Genomic DNA, 20709 nt, shown 5'->3' with positions numbered 1-20709 from the left:
TTTTTGAGCCACAGCGTGATTGTTAATAAGATTATGACTAGCATATGCAAATTGGAAGATCACGAAGTGATAGGTTTCTCTGGTATATGGTAATAGGAAAAGGATAGATGAAATTACATTTTGCCATTACTTAATTTCTTGGGAATTGCTTGATTGGCTTTTTTGTGAAAGTCGGGCCCATGATATTTTGTTAAAACCACTCGTTGTTTCCGAAGACAACTACAAGGACACGATAGTTGGCGACTTGATGAGCATCACTCTCTATGAAACATGATGGAACAATTTGGTAGAAACTCTATTTTTGCTTTTCTAAAAAAGAGATTCTTAAATAAGTTGCTTTGGATCAACTTTTTATTAAACAAAATTCTAATCAGCTAAAGGTTTTTAGAAAATTATTGAAACGGATTAAGCCTATGTTTGAGCCACATTCTAGGAAAAAATGTATTATTCATGTCAAATCAATGGAAAATGTGTAGTTAAAAAATAAGGAAAAATTTTAAATATGCATGTAATATTATTTTATTTAAGCACGTGTGGTTTAAATAATATCAAATCACTGTTGAAGAATATATTTTTTTGAAAATAATGTGGCTCAAACAAGCCCTAAAAATAACTTCTTAATTTAAGAATCTATTTTTGAATTTTAAAAATTCTATCAAATGGGCGGCCCTAAATGTAATTTATAATTTTTTTCGAAGTTTTTGTATAATACAATGAAATTTTTGTTTGAAGTTCCCCTTTTTCTAGATTTAAAAGACCAATTAAAGTGGAGAATTCTATTAATAAGAAATTGGATGAATTATTCAATCTAATGATATATACATGTTTCTTTACCGGCATGCAAGAAAGATAATTATTAGTTCAACTTCAGAAAAATTTCCTTTCCATTCTATTCCTTGATCCAATCAAATATGAAAAAGGAAAATAATAATTATTTGAGATATGAAAAAGGTTAGAGTTATTTCATAAAAGTAGGTCTAGACATTTTAATCGAAATCTCTCGAACCAAAACCGAATCGGAATGGGAGGTTTCAGTCCGATTTCAGATAAAATAAATTAAGAACCAAAACCTATAACTGATAACCGACTGGATTCGATTCAATTTTTGAACCAGAAGCACGCATATTCAAGTGGAATTATTTTTATATAAATTTTTATTTACAATGTGAATGCTACATAAAAAAAAATATATAAAACCTAAAAATCCTAATTTAGATAGTAATTTGTCTAAAACTTTAAACTCTAGCCCTAAAAAATAAAGATTGGCCCTTATTTTTTTATATCTTGCCTCACATCAGATTGTTGCATTTCAGGAATTATTACATGTTGATTTTACTATTTGGGACTTTAATAAATAAAAATTTCAAGCAGGTTGTGGTGTAAGTTGATGAATCAAAATGTTCATCTTACAATTCAAGCTTTTTTAACTTCTTGCATTGTATATAAACTTAAGTGATTTTTTTTTTTTTAATTTATTCATAATGCATGGCAATTGAGTTTGACATATTCATTGCTTGAGCAGTGTTTTGCCTTTTTTATTATCTCAAGCTCGTGATTCTCTTTTTAAATATATTTTTATTTAAATAGAACAAGTTCAATATGTGAATCGTAATTTTTTTTATATTATATATTTATGTATCTAATTAATATTTTTTTTTATGTCTATTCGTTATAAGAGTAGAAAAATTTAAGCATTGTTCATAATTAAATTATATGCTCTAGTATGCCTCGCTTATGGATCGAATAAGATTTATTAAGAAAAATAATTTCTTCTTAAATTATAATTCAATTTTTGATTTTCTCTTATTTTCGTGGTTTTTACTATCCAATATCTGCTTCTTGAAGATTTATTAACTGAATTTTCTTCCTTACATAAATATTTTCGAGTAACAGCATATCAGATATATGTACAAAAATGGTCTATGTAAAATATATATTAAATAAATGTATAATAAAATGTTATGGGTAGAATCGAAAGTTCAGGTTTGGGTTTAGTTTTAGTATTTATAAAGATCCGAATGACTTCATTTGTGAAATATCCGAAATATAATGGGTAGTTTCGGGGTATTGACATACCCGAACCAACCCACCCAACACTCAAGCCTACATAAAAGTAATTCCACTTGAAAAAAGATTGAAAAAATGCATTTCCATTTAATGTTGTTTCAATATCCGCAAGTTCAATTTCCAAGAAGATCATTGTAAGAAGTAAGAGCATGTTATACTCGAATGAGATGGGACTCCATAGGGATATAGTTCCTTTTGATTGAGCTACATCTTTCTTACAAATTACTAATGGAGAGAGACTTTATGATGATTTTAAATAAAACAATTTTAATATGAAAAAACATTCATCAGTAAGTGTCAATTTCCCATTTCTGTATTTCTTAAGATAAGGTTTGAAAAACCAGGACCAAATGAAAATGACACTTTCGAGGAGCCCTCAACTGATAACGACACGACTACCTAATAATGAAATTATCCAATAATTTCATGTACTACTTGCTTCTATTAATCAGGAAAATAGGTTTTGAGTCAATTAAGTACTAAAGATTTATTAGTTATTGTGTTTAATCTATTATATCGATTTTTTTAATGTATCTAATATATCAGTTATGTCTCGAAATGCTAACAACATTAGTGTTATGGGTCTACATTAAATTTATATCGTGATAAAAATTGTATTTAAATTTCGTGATGATTTCTTGACTTAGAATGATGAATTTTTTTAAGTGTGTGTGTATATATATATATATATTATGACGGGAGAATTCGCAGCCATTACCCTTCGGGTGCGCATTGGGTAAATTTTCGTGCTGATGCAATAGCCTGCAAACCACGTTAGCCAGATAAACCGCATTAGGCAAGTCAAGTACGACAGGCTCTACCGAGATAGTTTCTGCTGTCAATACTTATCAATTGGATCAAAGACCTCCGCGCTCACCTACTCCACCAACTCGACTACCCCATGAAGGGCCGTACATATTTTATATTTCATATTAGACATATTTGATCATGCTTTACGAAGAGACCTACCACAAGATTTATTAAATAGTCAACTGCAATTATTGGCTTCTTTTGGGTGCATTAGATTGGTCTTGTTAGGGTAATAACCTAGTTTCTGCTGTCAATACTTATCAATTGGGTCATTAAAGATTGCATGTTAATGAACAATCATTGAAGCCATATAAATGATTTAAGAAATAGCAAGTGATTTCTCAGCAAAACCACTTGACTTATAGAAATAGAAAATAGAGTTAAAATATTTTAAAAAAACATATTTAAATTATCAAAAATATAAATAAATACATTCTATTCAATTTACAATTTTTAAATTTTTAGATACAGCAAGCATTTAGGACATGCTTGTTAGCTTGTATCGGATAGTAATGTAGAGAATTAGACACAAAATTTTAAGTTCTCGAGTTTTATTTATTATAGATAACGTAATTCAATTCTATATATTAAATATGTTGGATAATATTTTAATATGTGTATTTGGAAAAGATTTTAAAAGGGTAGTGAAGGAAGTCGACAAAGTTGTAATTTGCATGTGAATTGTGAAGGTTTATTTTATTAACAAATCGGTTTAATGATAGAAAATCCTCATTGATATTTAAGGGCCGGTTCGGTAGTGATTTTGAAAATTGATTTTTTGATGGTTGGAGAGAAAAATGGGTTTTACCTGTGAAAGAGAAAAATCAAAACTAACGATTTAAATAGTGAAATAACAATAAAAAAAATTAATTTTTTAGGGCGAAAAATCAATGCCAAACATGCACTTAATTTAACCATAATAGTCTCCCCACTAACCCAACTTGTGTGTAAAAGTATGGCCAATCTTTATACTATCATAATCTTTATACTATCATTATAGAGTAGCCTTAAAGAAATTAATCAAATGTTTGACTTTGAAGTGTTTGATTTTGATTTTTCCGTCAAAAGTTGGATTCGCGTAGTCCTGTTGATGTTACTACTAATTATTGTTTTACTTTTGGATGGTATTTAAAGTTCGTTTAACCGATATAAAAAATAAACACTTTTAAGGTTAAGATCTTTAAGCTGACTAAAGACTCGTCTGATAGTGCTTATGCTTTTACTTGTACTTCTTTAAGAAAAAATTTCTGAAGAAGCTACCCTACGTAAATTTTTTATAAAAACTATTTTAGTCATAAAAAATACTTTCAAAAAATTATCAAAAAATGTTTGAAACCAATTTCTTGGTCACAAAAGTAATTTTTAATTTTTTGAAAGCTCTGTCAAACGTGCTCTAAATTAAAGTTTAGAGAAAATATCATAGTGCTTGTTTCGTAGTGCCCATAAGTTTAGAGAAAATCTCATAGTGCTTGTTTTGTAATATTCTTTAGTGCTTATAATTTGTTAATCCTACATGTACTAGTAAATTGTGAGTACTCCGAAATGTATAAATAAAAATTGTGTTTAATTAAATTTAAAAATAAACTTTACTAAACATTTGCTTAGTAAATCTATAAGGATAACAATGACATGCATGTGAACATGTAGAGTGCAAAGGCAAAACTCGATCATGGATGATTGAACTGAGCTAAAGAGGCCCAATGTTCATGATACTCAACATATATGCAACTAGATAGGGATGGTAATCGAGCTCGTCCGCTCGGGCCGCCTCTAGCTCGGCTCGAGGCTCGGAAGCATTGAGTGAACCCCATTTCAGGGAAGTCGGCTCGAGCGAAGCTGCCCCGTATACTAAAAAAAAAAAAAAAAAAAAAAACTGCTGCCTATTTGGTAATTAGTTTAGCTACCAAACAGGCAGCTAGCTGTCGGTTAAGGCCTTAATCGGCAGCATTATAGCCGCCAACAGGCAGTAGGCTTTGTTGCCTTTTGGTAGCTATCAAGCTGCCAATTTTTATAGCTGCTTGTTTCGTAGCCAAGGGAAGAGAAAGTTACAAAAAAAAAATAAATAAAATAATAACAACAACAACAACAATAATAATTCAGAAGGCTCGGCTCGGTAAGACCCAAGTCGAAAGCTCGGTTCGAGCCTTAATTTTTTGGCTGAACTTTTGCTCTGCTCGGCTCGGGCAAAAAAAAAGCTCGCCTTAAAAAGTCCAAGTCAAGAATCTCAGCTTGTAAGCCGGCTCGACTCAACTCTTTGACAACCCTACAACTAGACAATCAAGATTAAGCGCATGTTTGAGTCACATTATTCCAAAAAAATAAATTCTTAAACAGTGATTTGACATCATTTCGACCACACATTTTTCAATAAAATAATATTACACGCAAATAAAAAACTTTTCTTTATTTTTTAACGACACATTTTTCATCAATACACTATTAAAAAATGCATTATTACCAAAATAATGTGGCTCAAATACCCCTAAATTAGAAAGCTCAATCTAGCCATATATGGAAGTTGACATGGTACCATACTGTTAATTGTCATAAACTGTAAACGTTCTTGCTCTGTGCCACCTATCAAGCTTATTGTTTGTGTCGAAACAAATAACTTTCATATGAATATGTCGAAAATTTTATTTCTGAGTAAATTCAAACACAATCTAATCCTTTTGTAATAAAATGAAAATTTAGGGGAAATTCTCTGAACCTATCACAAAATAAGAGAAAGTTGCAATCTAATCCGTCTGACAAATGACAAATCCATGGTGTGTCCTGTCATGTTATAAAGCTGACGAGACGCATTATGAATAAATCCCAAAGAGTCAATACCAACTTTTAACTTTGCGTAAGAATAAATCCAAATAAATGGGACCAAATAAATATTTTTTGTCTATTTTGTTAAAATGATATTAAAGAAAATTTCCCTTCATGGCAAATTGTATATTGACATAAAAAAGGAAGTTACTTTACTTTGTTGAAAATGGGATCCTAGTCCAATAATTGACAAAATTAATAAAGCATGTTCTTCACCTTGTTTGAAATTGATGAATTTAATATTTAAATAATGAGTTAGCATATTAGGCTAATTTGTATTGTGTTTTCAAAACTAAATTATTGAAATGATTTATTGTAGAGAATGATTGTTCCAAATAATAAGCATGCGAAAACATGCTCAATCTACACAATTAACTCGTTTATTTCTACAAATTCTAGTCTTCAACCCAGGCCTTTTTTTTATCCTTTTATTTTTTTGCTATTCTGTTTTGAATCAACTCGAGAGAAGTTTTCTAATTTTAATTATTAAATTAACCCAATTCATATAAAATATTGTTGTGATTTAAATGGTGCCAATCGTCATTCTTTTAGAAGAACATGAGAATTTGGGAGTAGGTAGTGAAATTTAATTAAGATGGAGTTAGGCCATTGCAAGTGGTCACATTATGGAAGACCCACCAAGTTGATAACATGTTGTATAGTCTAACAATGTTCAAAATTAAATTGTTGCCAAGCTATATATGTTGTTCCACTATGGTGACACACGATGTGCATTTTAAAGTGATCACTAAGAATAACCTTAAAAGTGATTGTGTAACTCCTCTTTAATAGTTGACAACAAATAGGAGAAATGTAGCAAGTAGGGATGTTAAGTGGGCGAGACACTCGTCAATTCATTTCACATGCAAGCCAATCAGCAATTTTTTTGTGCAGACTGTGAGCCCCTTCTTCAACTCGCATGCTCACCAATATGATTAAAATGTGTTTTATAACAAAAATAAATAAATAAATAAATAGATAAATAAATAGTTTCTTGAGCTGCTTGCCTATCAAGGATGAGTCTGGTCACACATTGAGAGATTTGGTTCGTCCCATTTAACACATCTAGTAGTAAATACAAACTGAAAATTCAAACACAATATTGCACTTTTAACATTGAACAGTAATTGATTTTGACATTGGAATGTGATCAACCACCATCATATGTGGATGGTTGAACATACTATTGTCATTCTCGTTTTGTAAAGTCAATCGTTAAATTTCATCTACTTGAACCCATCAAATAGTATATTATTTACTTTCTATGCATATAATAGAAGAGAAGATGGTTTATATTGAAACGACGCCGGCCAATTTTAGATTTTTTTTTTTTTTTAAATTATAAATGTAGCAGCAGAGGTCCACCACCTTTCACATGTATTGCATTTTGGTTCTCAGCCTTTAAAATATAGCATTTAAAATAACCAACCTTTTATTTTGTAGGACTTAGGTCTTCCATGGAGGATTTTCCCTTATCTTTTATATAACAAGTCAATATTTGTTAAAATATTCACATACCATCTACCAAAACAAATAGTTTTAGCCCCCATTTGACAATCATTAAAATAATATTTTTTTTTTCAAACTCATTTTCAATCACATACTCTCAAAATAAAATATTATACTCGTAAATTCAAAATTGGATAAATATATATGTACAAACTTTCGTGTACAAAATCTTTCACTCACTCTCACATATGTGTAGATCCCAAGTACATTTTAAAAATGACGGCTTGTGGTTCCCACTCTTTGTTGTGAGTAGTGAGTAAACCATTTTGTAAAAAGTATGAGTACATACAGGCTTGTTCTTCAAAAAAATTTCTTACTTTTTAATTACACGTTCCGTAAAAAATCACTATTCAAAGAAAAACTTATTTTTCTAAAAAGCTCTTTAAAAATTATCGAACAGGAGCTTAATTATTTCCTCCCTTTTTCTAAAAAAAATGGAAATATAGCAATGTAGGTTCCCAATTTTTAACTTGTGTTGCATTTCGGTTCTCAAACTTTAAAAAGTACATTTACATCCTTAACTTTTAATTTTGATAGAAATTATTTACTTGATGAACGAGGTTACCCTTGTTTTTATTAACAATCAAACGTTTTTTGAAAAACCCTCTCATTTAATTTTGCAAACAAGTAAACGAGGTTAGGTGCATGGAGTGGATTGATGTTGGAGGTTGTTTTAGAAGTGGGGAATCAAAATGCAATACAAGTGAAAGTTGGGGACATACACTGCCCTATATTCTAAAAAAATGTAGCCACATGGTAACATTCTTACATTATTAAAAAAATTAGAGTTCTGTATTTTCATTCTTCAGCTTTATTATGAGATTTGAACTGTCTTTGTTACTTTTGCCAATACATCAACGGTTGTGTTACGTTGTCTAAGTAATTTATCATTGTTGTAAATTTGTAATATTAAATCATCATACTGTTTTGTTAAATAATACATTAAAAATAAAATAATAAATCTCACGACATATATTTAACTTACTTATTTTTCTCGTTTCTAATTACTAAGGTTTGGTTTGGTATCGCTATGTTTTTAAGAGAAAAGAAAAAATCAGCTCCGAAAGACAATTAAATAAGTTTTTAGTTCTCTCTGTCTCACAATTGATGTATGTTTCAAAATTATCATTCAAGCGTGTATATAATTAATAATAATAATATTTAGTAATATTATCAAATATACAAACAACGAATTCACTATATTTATTTCAAATTAAAAAATAACATCTATTAATCTAGACATTTTTATAATAACAAAATAAAAGCATAATCTACATAGTATAAAAATATTCAAAATATTTTAAATTTTTTTTATTGATTCTCAAATTCTCTATTACATATAATAAGGAAAAATATTAAATTAATTTAAATTATCTTTAACGTGAACTGTGGAATGGAAGTGAAAAAGCTAAAAAGAATTAATTTGATTGATTAAGAATAAATAAAATTAATATTTTTATGAAAAAATAAGTGAAAAAGCTAAAAAGCATAATCTGAAAAGCTAGTATATTATTGCTTCTCAAAATTTGCTGCTTGATGGCTTGATGATACATATTCTTCTTAATGTGCTTTATATATATATATTTATTTATCAAATGCCAGAAACAACTTTTGATTATTTGACAATCAAAATTTGACCTCTAAAATTGTTGGAAAAATGGTTTAATGGGTCAATTTTGAGCCCAAATTTCAGTGGGACCCACCTTTTAAAAAATACGGGACCTAGCATATTCATGTTCTAATCCGCGAGGTGATTAACGTGATATATTTATTTATCGAAAACCATTTAAAATTGAATGAAATATTAAGTGTTAAAGTAACCCACATAAACTAAGGATTATGGAAGAATTTGATTTGCCAAACACTTATCCCACATAGGAAAGTTAGGAAACTTTGGTGTGGTTTATAAGGTGGAAGTTTGGAATTGGGTTTGGGCCCCAAGGGGTACCAATAGTTTTTGAAAGGGAGAAGACCTATATCCTATTGAGTTCGGTCATAAACCCACACGCTTCTTTTAACAGTTGACTGTTTCGACTGACCAAACAGTCGACTGTTTACCGACCAAACAGTCGAATGTTAACCGACTTAACAGACGCGACTTTTTAGAACAGCATGTCTGTTCGGATTTTTGAGGCTTGTCTGAAAGGTGATGATTGTTCGAATGGCCACGAACAAGTCTATAAATAGCCAGCCTTTCCACCAGAAAATTTACACCATTTTCATTGCAAACTTTCTCTGCTTTGAATCTCATCTCCCTCTCTCTCGTTCTGATATTGTCTCGAAGTAAAAATCACTTCGTTGAGTTCGTTGGAACTCCTACAGACTGCAGTGCTGCTTCCGTAGGAGACGAAAATTCGTTTTATCTTGGGAAACGATTGCTGGACGCCTTTAGCACCATTGAAGGCAGCAAATTCGTTTTAAGGAAATATCGTGAAGTCGGTGGGCTCGAATTACAATTTTGGATCCTGTTGATCAATTCTTGCATTCAGGTAATTCTGTCAGATTGTTTTCGAAGGAGTGATTTCAAACTCTAGAAACAAGAAAAATTCAATCTCAAATATAGCCTAAGATTAAATCTTTTATTTTAACAAATTATCAACAATAAAATTAGCACGAATAATTGTTCAAGTAGAAAAGAAATATGTTCATTGTCAATCGCACATTAATATAAGATCCACAATTATTACTCGTTTTCTCGCCATTCATTGTCAATCACACATTAATATATGCGAGTGGATGCAAATGTGGCAATGGATGCATTGAATGGTTAACGATTACCACAAAATTAGCTTAAGAAAATAATACCAATGGAGAGACAATGTATACCATAAAGGACCAAGCTTCCCTCTTGCACGATCCAACCTACTAGGTAAATTTATTATTTAATTACTTATTTTATCAAGTATAAGTTTCAGCAAATATTATATTTAACTTTCCCAAAAAAGATTAATCCAATCTCAGCTGGGTTTTGGAGCATATCTAGAAGTTATGAACGTACAAAGATATAAGTAAATTTATTATATACATATTCTCGACTTGTTTGTTAAGGTCAACAATTCAATAATAAATAATAGTAAAAGAACAAGTGATAATATTATTTAAATTTTATCCCCGTACCATGCACCGAGATGGACGGTCAAACTTTGATAAAAGTGAGAACCCATCCAACAATTACGAAAATTGCTTAAAATTTAAGGCATAGATAATTTTTTTAAAACACGTGATTATATTATTTAAATTTTATTCCGTACTATGCACCGAGATGGACGGTAAAACTTTTACAAAAGTGAGAACCCTTCCAACAATTTAATAAAATTGCTTAAAATTTAAGGCATATATATATATATTAACTGTAAAATAAAAGCACTTCTATTGTAACAATTTTGGTGTAAAAAGATTCTTGCAGATTGTGACCTTTTTTATCAATTATTGGCTACAAAAGCTATTTTTCATTTTTAACTGTCAAATGAGATAATGCTATACGGCATTATGTAAATAAGGGCATACACCAAACATTACCCTTTTTCCATTATTATTATTTTTTTTAATTTCAGACAATGAAAGAGCAGAAATGTACAAAACACTGTACTTGATTGGATCTTGAGCTCAAACCTACTGCCTACATTAATGACGTTTTTGTCCTTTCAAACTTGATCGTGTTCAAAAGTAGTTGAAAATTTAAGCATTCATGAAAAAAAATGGTTGAACCCTAACTTTGAGGGGTCCCACCTTCTCTACCTTAGAGTATCGTGAGGATGGTAAATCGCGGAATGTGTCTCAGTAGGTCAGGAAACAAGAGATTGTCTGTATTCATGACATTTCAATTTTTATGAGAAGGGAAAGTATTTAAAGAAGTAAATTAATCCACTTTCAAGCAAAAATAAGTAAATTAGTTCTTGAATATCCATAATTCTTAAGGGCCATTTGTTGAGAGAATTGGCTGTTAAAAAATAACGTAACATAAAATCTAAATATCTACAACGTCAGTTTGGCTATATGGTGCTAAATTGACCCTTGTCTAATCAAGGTATGTAAAATTTTATTATTTAAACATAAAGTAGTATTGAGTCATCTTTAAAAAAATTAAATAAATAAATAAATTGTTAAGGAAAAAACTTGATTACTTAATCTTCAGTTAACTTCTTATGTGCAGTGTGTCGACACTTGTTTAAAAATCACTAGTGAAGTGTCAATACTGCTAGTTTACCCTTCAAAAATAGAATGATAAGTCCTCCCAACACGTAATCTTAATAATTGCATATCAAATTATGAGATCGCTACATAGTGTAGGTGTAATCAGCTAGGATCTTAGTAGTGAATTATATTGTTTTATGTTCGTTGTATTGACTCTAATGCGAATTAGGTGTTATGTGTATGAATATGTTATTTCACGTCATTCATTATGTCTCGTACATAAATACATGTTATAGATGTGATGTATGATTGTCTTTAGACTACTGTTGTGGTTAAGAAAATGATAGTCCAATACGCTAAGTTCACACTATTCATGCATTTATGTAAGTGGATCACTGATCGTATATGTAAGAAATCAGTTATGCCAATCACAACATTTCACGTCCACTCTATTTTGTTCACTAGACATAAAATTTGTTCAACTCGTTACTTAAAATGTTTCAAGTAACTACTATTGTCAAATGGTTGACGTGATTTCTTAAATGATATGACATATGATGGTATAATAGTTGAGAGAAATGTTGGGTGTACAGGAGTTCTAGTTGACAGAACCCCTACCAACACTCACAAATAATGAATCCCACACGGGACCCATTTGTATTAAAAAAAAAAAAAAAAAGACCACCCACCCACCCATGTATGTGAGTAATCGGTACGGGTTTTGCCTGTACGTATAGCATCACTGTTAGATTAAATATATGTGGGGAAAAGAAAACGTTGACTATGAGTATACCGAAGAGGATTATATTTTGCATCCTTTTGAATTAGTTATGTGGAAAGTGCAAGCCAAATCATTTCATGGAGATAAGATCCTTTGTTGCTTTTGATCTGATTTTCATTAATTGAATTGGCTTTATTAAAAGAAAACTTTCTAAAAAGATGTCTACAATAATAAAAGATAAATAATGTTATTTGTACACAATGAAGTTATATAATAATTTACATATAGATGATGTGTCAAAAAGATATCTAAAAAGATTTTATTTTTTATTTGATTAAAAAAATTCTGACCAAATTATATCTCACCATATCATGTGGTTATTATGAACATGTAATACAAACAATAAAAGATTACTAATTGCAAGACGCAAACAACATAGTTGTTGTTTGGTGAAGGTACACGTTTTCTTTTTCTTTTCTCCATATTTTGAGTATCATGGTATGAATGTTATTATTATAATAGATAAAATTAATTAGACAAAACTTATATTTATTTCTTGATCTCTTTAATTATGCGCTAATTTCCTCACAAGCTAGCACGTAGCTTCCTCATCTTACATTTTTTTTTTTTTTTGTCTTTTTACGTCAAATCTTTCTTACTTTTGCATCAATCATTTTGAAATGAATGATATTATCTAGCACCAATGGTGCTAGAATACTAGTCTAGATGTAACACTTAGTAAATTCAATTAAATGAATCATGTGACATTACATTTAAGTAAATATGTCATTTAATGACATGTAATTGTCATTTAAATTGTTACTTGACAACAATAGTATTGAATAAAATTACTATTTCTTCCAAATATTAAGTAGATTTAAAAGTAGAGATAAAAGCCTAAAACACGTCTATAATTTTCTCTCTAATCAAATCTTAGCGACATGGCCGACAAGGTTTTGATTCTTTTGAAAAAGTTCTCAATATGTTTTCCATTTGATGATTTTGCTTATATATAAATATATAGAGTTACTAAAGAGCATGCTGCTAAGATTTTACCAATTTATGTTTGGCATTAGGGGTGGACCCAAGAACATAATTCAGTGTGGATGAGATAGAATTATGTAAAAATTATGGATTAAAAATTATGTGAATGTAAAAAATTAAGGGTCCATTGGCTTCATGGGTCCGCCCCTCTCTGGTATTGTCATGAAAACACATCACTTAATAAAATAAAGACAAACATGACTGTAGATCGTGTTGCTAAGATTTTCTAGTTAAAATAAAAAATTATAAATCAGATATAGTCAACACTGGAGCATTTAATTGAACATAATCTAGTCCACAATACGATAAACAAAGGGTTAGGGTCTTAACTCATTAATGGTCGCCAAATCTTTGTAGCGAATCTTGATTCGTTGAACTAAACATAATCTAGTCCATTGTACGGATAAATAAATGATCTTAGATCATAACTTGTAAACAGTGGGACCAATCTTTGTAGCCAATCTTGGTGCGTTGTATTGAACATAATCTAGTCTACGTCTACTGTACAGAGATGCAAATGGGATTGGTCATATCTCGTCAACTATGGTCCCAATCTTTGTTTTGCATAGTATTAAATTACCGAAATATAATTAAATCATTTATTATATTTGATTGTATCTACTATATATTATAGTATACAATCTTTGTGTCTAATCTTGATATGCTAAATTAAAACAGAAACAAGTTCATCGTAGCAAACATGCCTTTAATTACGTAATTTTGAGAAAATTGGACTTTTCTCATTGATTCCTTACCTGTTAGTACTTTATGAAGCAAGATTTTCTAGTGCTAGAAATTTGTAAGAGACATATTTTCACGAGGCTTAAAATAGAGTTTTGAGCACTCTGTACCTTTGAAGAGAATAACAGAGCTATACGAAATGAATAAGAAAAAGAAATGGGAAAAGAGATGGACATATTATTTACTAAATCCCATCAATCTCCTTGATTTTATTAATGTTTCCAGCATATAAACATTATATAAACATTGCCATCCCCACTGTCTAAAGCTTTGATAGTATATATTCTATCAAATACTCCCTATGATTAAACAGTAATCTAAACTTAAAATCAAAGAGAAACCATTTCCATGTATATTACGGGATCAAGACCACCAAGTCATGAACTATAAGAGAATTCAGAAAATCCATCTTTAGGTAGAGCTGAGTCGGGCAGCAGGTTCACATCATGGTGCAACCTGACGAGTTCTCATCGCTGAACATTGAGTACTCTTCAACGCGTTCGCCAGGAGGAGGGTACGGGTAAGAAGGGTAGGGTGGCATGTAGTTGACGGCAGGTGCAGGCGGAGCATACATCAGGGGTTGAAACCTTTCGTTCCCAATGGCACGTTGTTGGTTCATCATCATCGCAGCCAATTGTTGTTGGTAGTAGGGGTTCGCGGCCATTTGCTCAGGGGCAACACCTTGGAAATTGACAGCACCACCACCATTCATGGGCGGAGCAGGTAGGCCTCGGATAGCTGCAGGGTTACCCATTTGGCTCATTGGCATTTGACCCATCTGTCCCATCGGCATCTGGCCCATTTGACCCATCGGCATCTGGCCCATTTGACCCATCGGCATCTGGCCCATTTGACCCATCGGCATCTGGCCCATTTGACCCATCGGCATCTGGCCCATTTGACCCATCGGCATCTGGCCCATTTGACCCATCGGCATCTGGCCCATTTGACCCATCGGCATCTGGCCCATTTGACCCATCGGCATCTGACCCATCTGGCCCATTTGACCCATCGCCATCTGACCCATCTGGCCCATTTGACCCATCTGGCCCATGGGGGCAGTCCTCGTCTGCCCCACACTACCTCCAGCATTCACAGTCATCATGTTTGGCATGCCTTGTGGCCCATCATTCATTCCACCCCCTTTCTTGGCCCCATTAGCACAACCATTGTTACCATTCTTCATCTGCCCACCGCCACTTCCACCGCCGTTGTTGGCCTGTGGCTGACCGCCTCCATTCTTTCGGCCTCCCTGATTTTGGTTACCACTGTTATTGTTACCATTACCACCTTTATTGCCACCATTATTACCACCAACATTGACCGTAACTGGCACATTCCCACCCCCAGCAATTTTTCCATTCCCAACCGCATTTCCTCCATTTCCACCACCATTAGCACCACCCTTCATCAGCTGAGGGTTCTGCCAGCCCATCATGTTAGGCATCGGTGCACCCGCAAGGCCATTGCCCAGCTTTGTCTTATTCATAGTCATATCCTCCATTTCATCATCCAACTCATCTTCGTCCTCATCATCAAATTCATCCAACTCATCATCAGACATGTCATTGTCCTCCAAACCGTTGAATTTGCCAGATTTCGGGTTTTGATCCTTCGGCATTTTCAAGTCCTTCATAAGCTGAGGCAGCATTTTCGGATCTTGAAACCCTTTCAATTGCTGAAGCTGTTGAAGTTGTTGGACTTGTGGATTTTGACCTCCCCGTGGACCACCTTTTGGCTGGTTATTGCCACCCTTTAGAACCTGAACCTGCTGCCCCTTGTTATTCCCACCTTTTCCATTGTCAATTTGCAGATTCTTGAACTGATTATTAAGCTGATTGTTATTATTTGCCTTCGGTGCACCCCAAATTTCTGCATGTTTCCCTTTCTTGGAAAGCTTCTTGATCAGTGTTTCAGGACCAACATTTCCAGACACTGTAACCTTCCCCTGCTCTGAATCTATGGTTGTAGTGTAAACCCCTGCGAAAAGAAATTTCAAAAATTGAGTCTCAACTTCACAGAAATTCAAGTCTATTACATACATATATTTACACAAATTCATCTCCCTAGCCATTTCATTTAGGGTTAACAAGATGTGAAAGCCCTTTATTTTTATGAGAATGGTGTGTTTTTAGGTTTGAATTAACAGATTAATTATAGAAAAGACTGTTAAAAACAAAAAAACAAAAAACGGTCTAGAATTGATTAAAAAAATTGAGATTGAAATAAAAGCATACCATCAATCTTCTGCAAGATTTTCTTCACTTTGTGCTTGCAGCCTTCACAGTGTATATGGACTTTAAGAACACAAGTCTGCATAAACAAGCAAAGACAGATAATAACCCAGGTTAAAGTTTACAACTTTATTAAACAAACTCAAAAAATAAAAAACGAACCCAAAAAACAAGAATACAAACAAAAAAATAAATAAACGATTTCCATGAATAAATCTATCCAATTGAATTTGACTGTAAAATAGCTGTTACAGAGAAAGAAAAGAAAAGGTTAGGAAAGAGACAAACAGCAAGGCGAAATGACATTCAAAGATCTTGAGTTCAGAACAAGCAAAGCCCATAAAGCAAAAATGAATAGAACCCCCACCCCGCCCCCACCTTTTGCAGAAACATAATTTACATACATTGATATACAAATGAACAAAGAACAAGTACCTGGATTTTCAAGAACTCTTCTTTACTCATTTTAACCAATCAAAAAGGAATAAACAGAAGCCAACAATAGTGCAATGGGATAATTAAAGGGCTGTTTTAGATCTGAGAGAAAACACAAAGGGAGTTAACATTGAACGACATTAAAAACAGGGAAAAAATTGGCTCATTTCTTCCATTTTCTTCTCTTGAAAGCATATATCAGAGAATAAAATGAAAGAAATTTATGGGCTGTTGATGAACATTGAATACACCTCTACGGTGAGTTACTCTTGTTTCCTCTACTTCAGAGTAAGAGAGAGAAGGAAGCTACTGCTCTAAACAAAGTGCAGACTGGCACACTCTCGTTCTGGGTTTTTGAAGCATTATTTATGGGGTATCTTTTGCTTGCTACTGTTAAATTTATCTTCTTTTTTCCAAAACTTTGAGGAAAATCACTCCTAAACCAATTTTACAAAAAGTTTTTCTCAATTTTGGGGTGGATTTTCATTTCTTGGCTTGGCTTTATATAGGGCTAGGCTGACCTGGGGTTGGGGGGTTGCGAGAGTGGGCGAGGGTCTACAGTACCATGGTAAATTGAGCAAATCTGTTCATTATATGAAAATTTATTACAATTACACCCTTTATCTGTAATTAATTGACCTCAAAACTCATACGATGTTTTTGATTGTAAACATGAAATTTATATAGAAAGAAAATAAATTTTAAGCAATTTGCAAATTTATTGTGTTTGATTGATTTAATGTTTAACTTAAAATATATTATATTTATCAATTTCTTTATTGGTGAGTACATGAGAGAGAAAAAGAGAGAATTAGCTGAAAAATAAAAACTTACTTCCTCTAAAGAAAATGTGTTCCTTGTTTTCAAGGAAAATATGTTCACGTAATCAAAAGTTGGAAAATATTTCTCATGGAAAAAAATATTAATTAAACAGCACAAAAGTAAGAATTTGACTAGGAAAATGACATTTTTCATTAAAAGTGTTGACAATTAAATGTATCATTAATTTCTTTCAGTTACATCCCCATGCTCAGTAACAAATAGTACAACTTGGGTTTGTTCGAAAATCTATGCAGATTATGAAAATAAATATGGATTAAATTAATATTTGAAAATTTCTAATTTGACTTGTTGAGATTTTGTAAATTTTTATTTGGTCAGAGATTTGGATTACAGATTTGTTTATTTCTATTCTTGATTGAGGAAAATGGTAGTAAATTCAATATGATCCTTTTATCACTTGGAGGGCAAACGTCATTATTGTTTTCTTTTTCCTCCAAGAAAAAGAGATTTTTCACATTTCAACGATGCTAACAAGTCTAGAAATACAGGAAATAAGAAAATGGAAGGAAATAAGAAAAAATCACCGTCACAATTCCAATTGCTTGTATAAATTATTATGTACGTTATTTCACTATTTGAGAAGTGAATTAGATCGAGAAAGGTTTAAGCACAATGAAATTCATTTTGAAAACAAGATTTTAAAGATCAAATACGATATATTTCAAAAACATTATGCAATCAAAATACAATTTTAACCAAAAGTTTAACTTATGACGTTGTTTATATCTCGAAATGTTCTTCGTTTAAACCTGTGCTCTCTAGCCCATTTTTCAAATTAATCTTTTATCATCTCTTCTGCACAATGCCCGTTGCTGTAAATAACTTTGATTGTTGTTTCTTTAACTTCTAAATTTTTCCAGACATACACAATAGTAATTGTAACAATGTAAAAATCATTAATTTGTTTATAGAGTAATATTGTGATCGATAATGATATTGTAATCTCATAATCACTTGCTGATTACGTAACACTAACCAAATTTCTAATAAGCAAGAGTCGACCCCTATAAATTTGTTTTTATTGATATTATACTTAAGTTTCCGTCTATAGAAAAACATTAATTTTGATACATTAAGAGAGTCGCATAAGATATATACGATCTATTTTCATGCACGCCTTAATTTTTAAAAACTCTTTTACATGCAAAAAGGTTTTTAATTATTAATTATTATTATTATTATTTTTATTTTTTTTAACCATAACGGTAGTTTCCGTGAAATTGGGACAACGAAAAGGTTGTAGTTTAGGCACAAATCCCCAACAATTTGTCGTGTACTGTCTAATATTCGACAAAGAAAAAGTTAAAACACGACAAAAGAGAAGTCAATTTCAGATAAACGACGCATATAAAACAATCTTTGACCATCCCATTATTTAATTTTTATCATTGTATATTATGGATTATGGTTATTTGTTGTCGCTCTCTTCTGACTTTCGAATGTGCCAAACCTGCATGTACTATACACATACGGGCAAAATGTAACTTTCAGAATGTATGAGTCAAATCAATTCTCTCTCGATGCATTCCTAGTAAAAATTAAATCCGCTCGTTCAACTCTTGCAATCATATTAGCTCTTCAAGTGATTTTCATGAATATATTATTTTGTTTACTACATTATAAAAGTTTCACGATGTGAATGACATTATGCTTTCTTAGAGTACTAATTCAATTCATCAAAGTAAAATAAAATGGTGAAAATAATCAATTTTACTGAAAAAAATTTTACCGACTAATAATTAGCTCACGTTGTATGCATAAATGCTCACGAGAAAATCCCTTAATGGTCTGTCTTTCATTTCAGACTTTACGCTCGCTTTCTTTTCCAACCATAACTGAAAATGCATGGATTTTACACACTAAATTTGGACATATTCTCCAAACTTTAGACTAAATGAGACTAAACACATCTGTCATGTGAAAATCTGACAAATTTTAGTTGAGTTCAAAAACAAGTTTGATTCTCCTAACGTTATACTGAATATGACTAAACGGCTGGCATGTGAAGATCTGACAAGTTTAGTTGAATAGAAAAACAAGTTTGATTCTCTTAATGTTAGACTGGATATGACTAAACACGTATTACACGTGAAGATCTGACAAATTTTAGTTGAATATAAAAGCAAGTTTCATTCTCCTAACGTTAGGCTTGTCAGGACTAAACACGACGAGCATGTGAAAATCTAACAACTATAGTTGAATTTTAAAGTAAGTTTTAATTTGCCCATTTCGTTCCTTACGTTTTTTAAAATTAATTTTTTAATAGCAAAATTTACATCTGTATAAAAACAATCGATATCAACTAAATTCTTTTGTCATTATTAAATTGAAATTTTCATCAATAGAAAAAGTTAATCGTGTTAGACAAAGAGAAAGTCGCACGACCTCAAAATTCTATTATATGAAACATCGAGTTTTCATCAAATTGGAACCAACCAAAATGGTTAGAGTTTATAAATAGATCTTTACCGTTTTTAATAACGAAAAGAAAAATAGAAAATTGTCATTAAGGGAACGTTCAAGCTAATCTCCAACACAGAAAAAATTTAAATACAATAAGAAAGGGCTGATTTATGTACATAGCGGATAATAATCAATCGCCATTAACTCTAAAATTTATCACAAAGAGAATCAATGTAAAATCTAACTTCATTTATTATATAAGCAATAGAGTTTATTAAATTAATAAATTATGAGTTTTCAAATTAATAATTTAATTAAGGCAAATAATTAGGTTAATATAATTAATGCTCATGAGGAAATGTTGGAATTTAGGCATAGATTCCTACCAATTTGCTGTGTGCAATATAGCATTCGACACATAAAATAAAAATAAAAATCAGTTTCAAGTAATTATTATTATTATTATCTTTATCATTCCATATTGCGGATAATGACTATTTATCGTAGCTCTTGAAATCCTTGTGAACCCTACTCGTCTAGCTTTCGAGCGCGCCAAACTTGCACGGACCATGCGCAACACGGCCAAAAAGTAACTTTTTAGAATATATGAGCCAAATCAATTCTCTCTCAATATATTTCTTGGAAAAAAACAATTTATACAAATCAAATCTGTTTGTACAACTCGAGCGAGCATATTGGTTATTTTGATGAATATATTATTTTATATACTAAATTATAAAATTATTAACTTGAATATTTCATGATGTGAGTAGCATTAGGCATTCTTTGACTACTAATTACATTCATAAAAGCAAAAAAATTAGGTGAAAATAATCAATTATTACAGACAAAATTTGTTACCTACTAATAATTTCTTTACGTTGCATGCATAAATGCTCACGATAAAATCTCTTAATGTTGTTTGTCCTATATTTACGCCTGTTTTCTTTT

At 31.5% G+C, this 20709-nt stretch overlaps 1 protein-coding gene across 1 annotated transcript; it reads right to left on the bottom strand.

The window, feature by feature from the left end:
• Window positions 1–14023: 14023 nt before the first annotated feature.
• On the bottom strand, window positions 14024–17005 carry LOC111393433 (heavy metal-associated isoprenylated plant protein 33-like). The gene is made up of 4 exons (XM_023018966.1): window positions 16764–17005; window positions 16513–16614; window positions 16081–16156; window positions 14024–15823 (listed from the first exon to the last, which is right to left on the bottom strand). Exons 2-4 carry the CDS (start codon window positions 16540–16542, stop codon window positions 14283–14285), a joined length of 1647 nt encoding a protein of 548 aa, XP_022874734.1. The 5' UTR covers window positions 16543–16614; window positions 16764–17005; the 3' UTR covers window positions 14024–14282.
• Window positions 17006–20709: the final 3704 nt, after the last annotated feature.

Source organism: Olea europaea, chromosome 4, assembly GCF_002742605.1.
Source record: "Olea europaea var. sylvestris chromosome 4, O_europaea_v1, whole genome shotgun sequence".
NCBI classification, from domain to species: domain Eukaryota; kingdom Viridiplantae; phylum Streptophyta; class Magnoliopsida; order Lamiales; family Oleaceae; genus Olea; species Olea europaea.
The sequence above is the reverse complement of the archived record's forward strand: the minus strand, read 5'-3'. Positions and strand labels throughout refer to the sequence as shown.

Coding starts and splice junctions, on each gene's coding strand:
- LOC111393433 (XM_023018966.1), bottom strand. CDS start 16,542: ATGAGTAAAGAAGAGTTCTTGAAAATCCAG. Junction 16,157..16,512: donor AAGAGTTCTTGAAAATCCAG/GTACTTGTTCTT, acceptor TTGTTTATGCAG/ACTTGTGTTCTTAAAGTCCA. Junction 15,824..16,080: donor AATCTTGCAGAAGATTGATG/GTATGCTTTTAT, acceptor TTCTTTTCGCAG/GGGTTTACACTACAACCATA.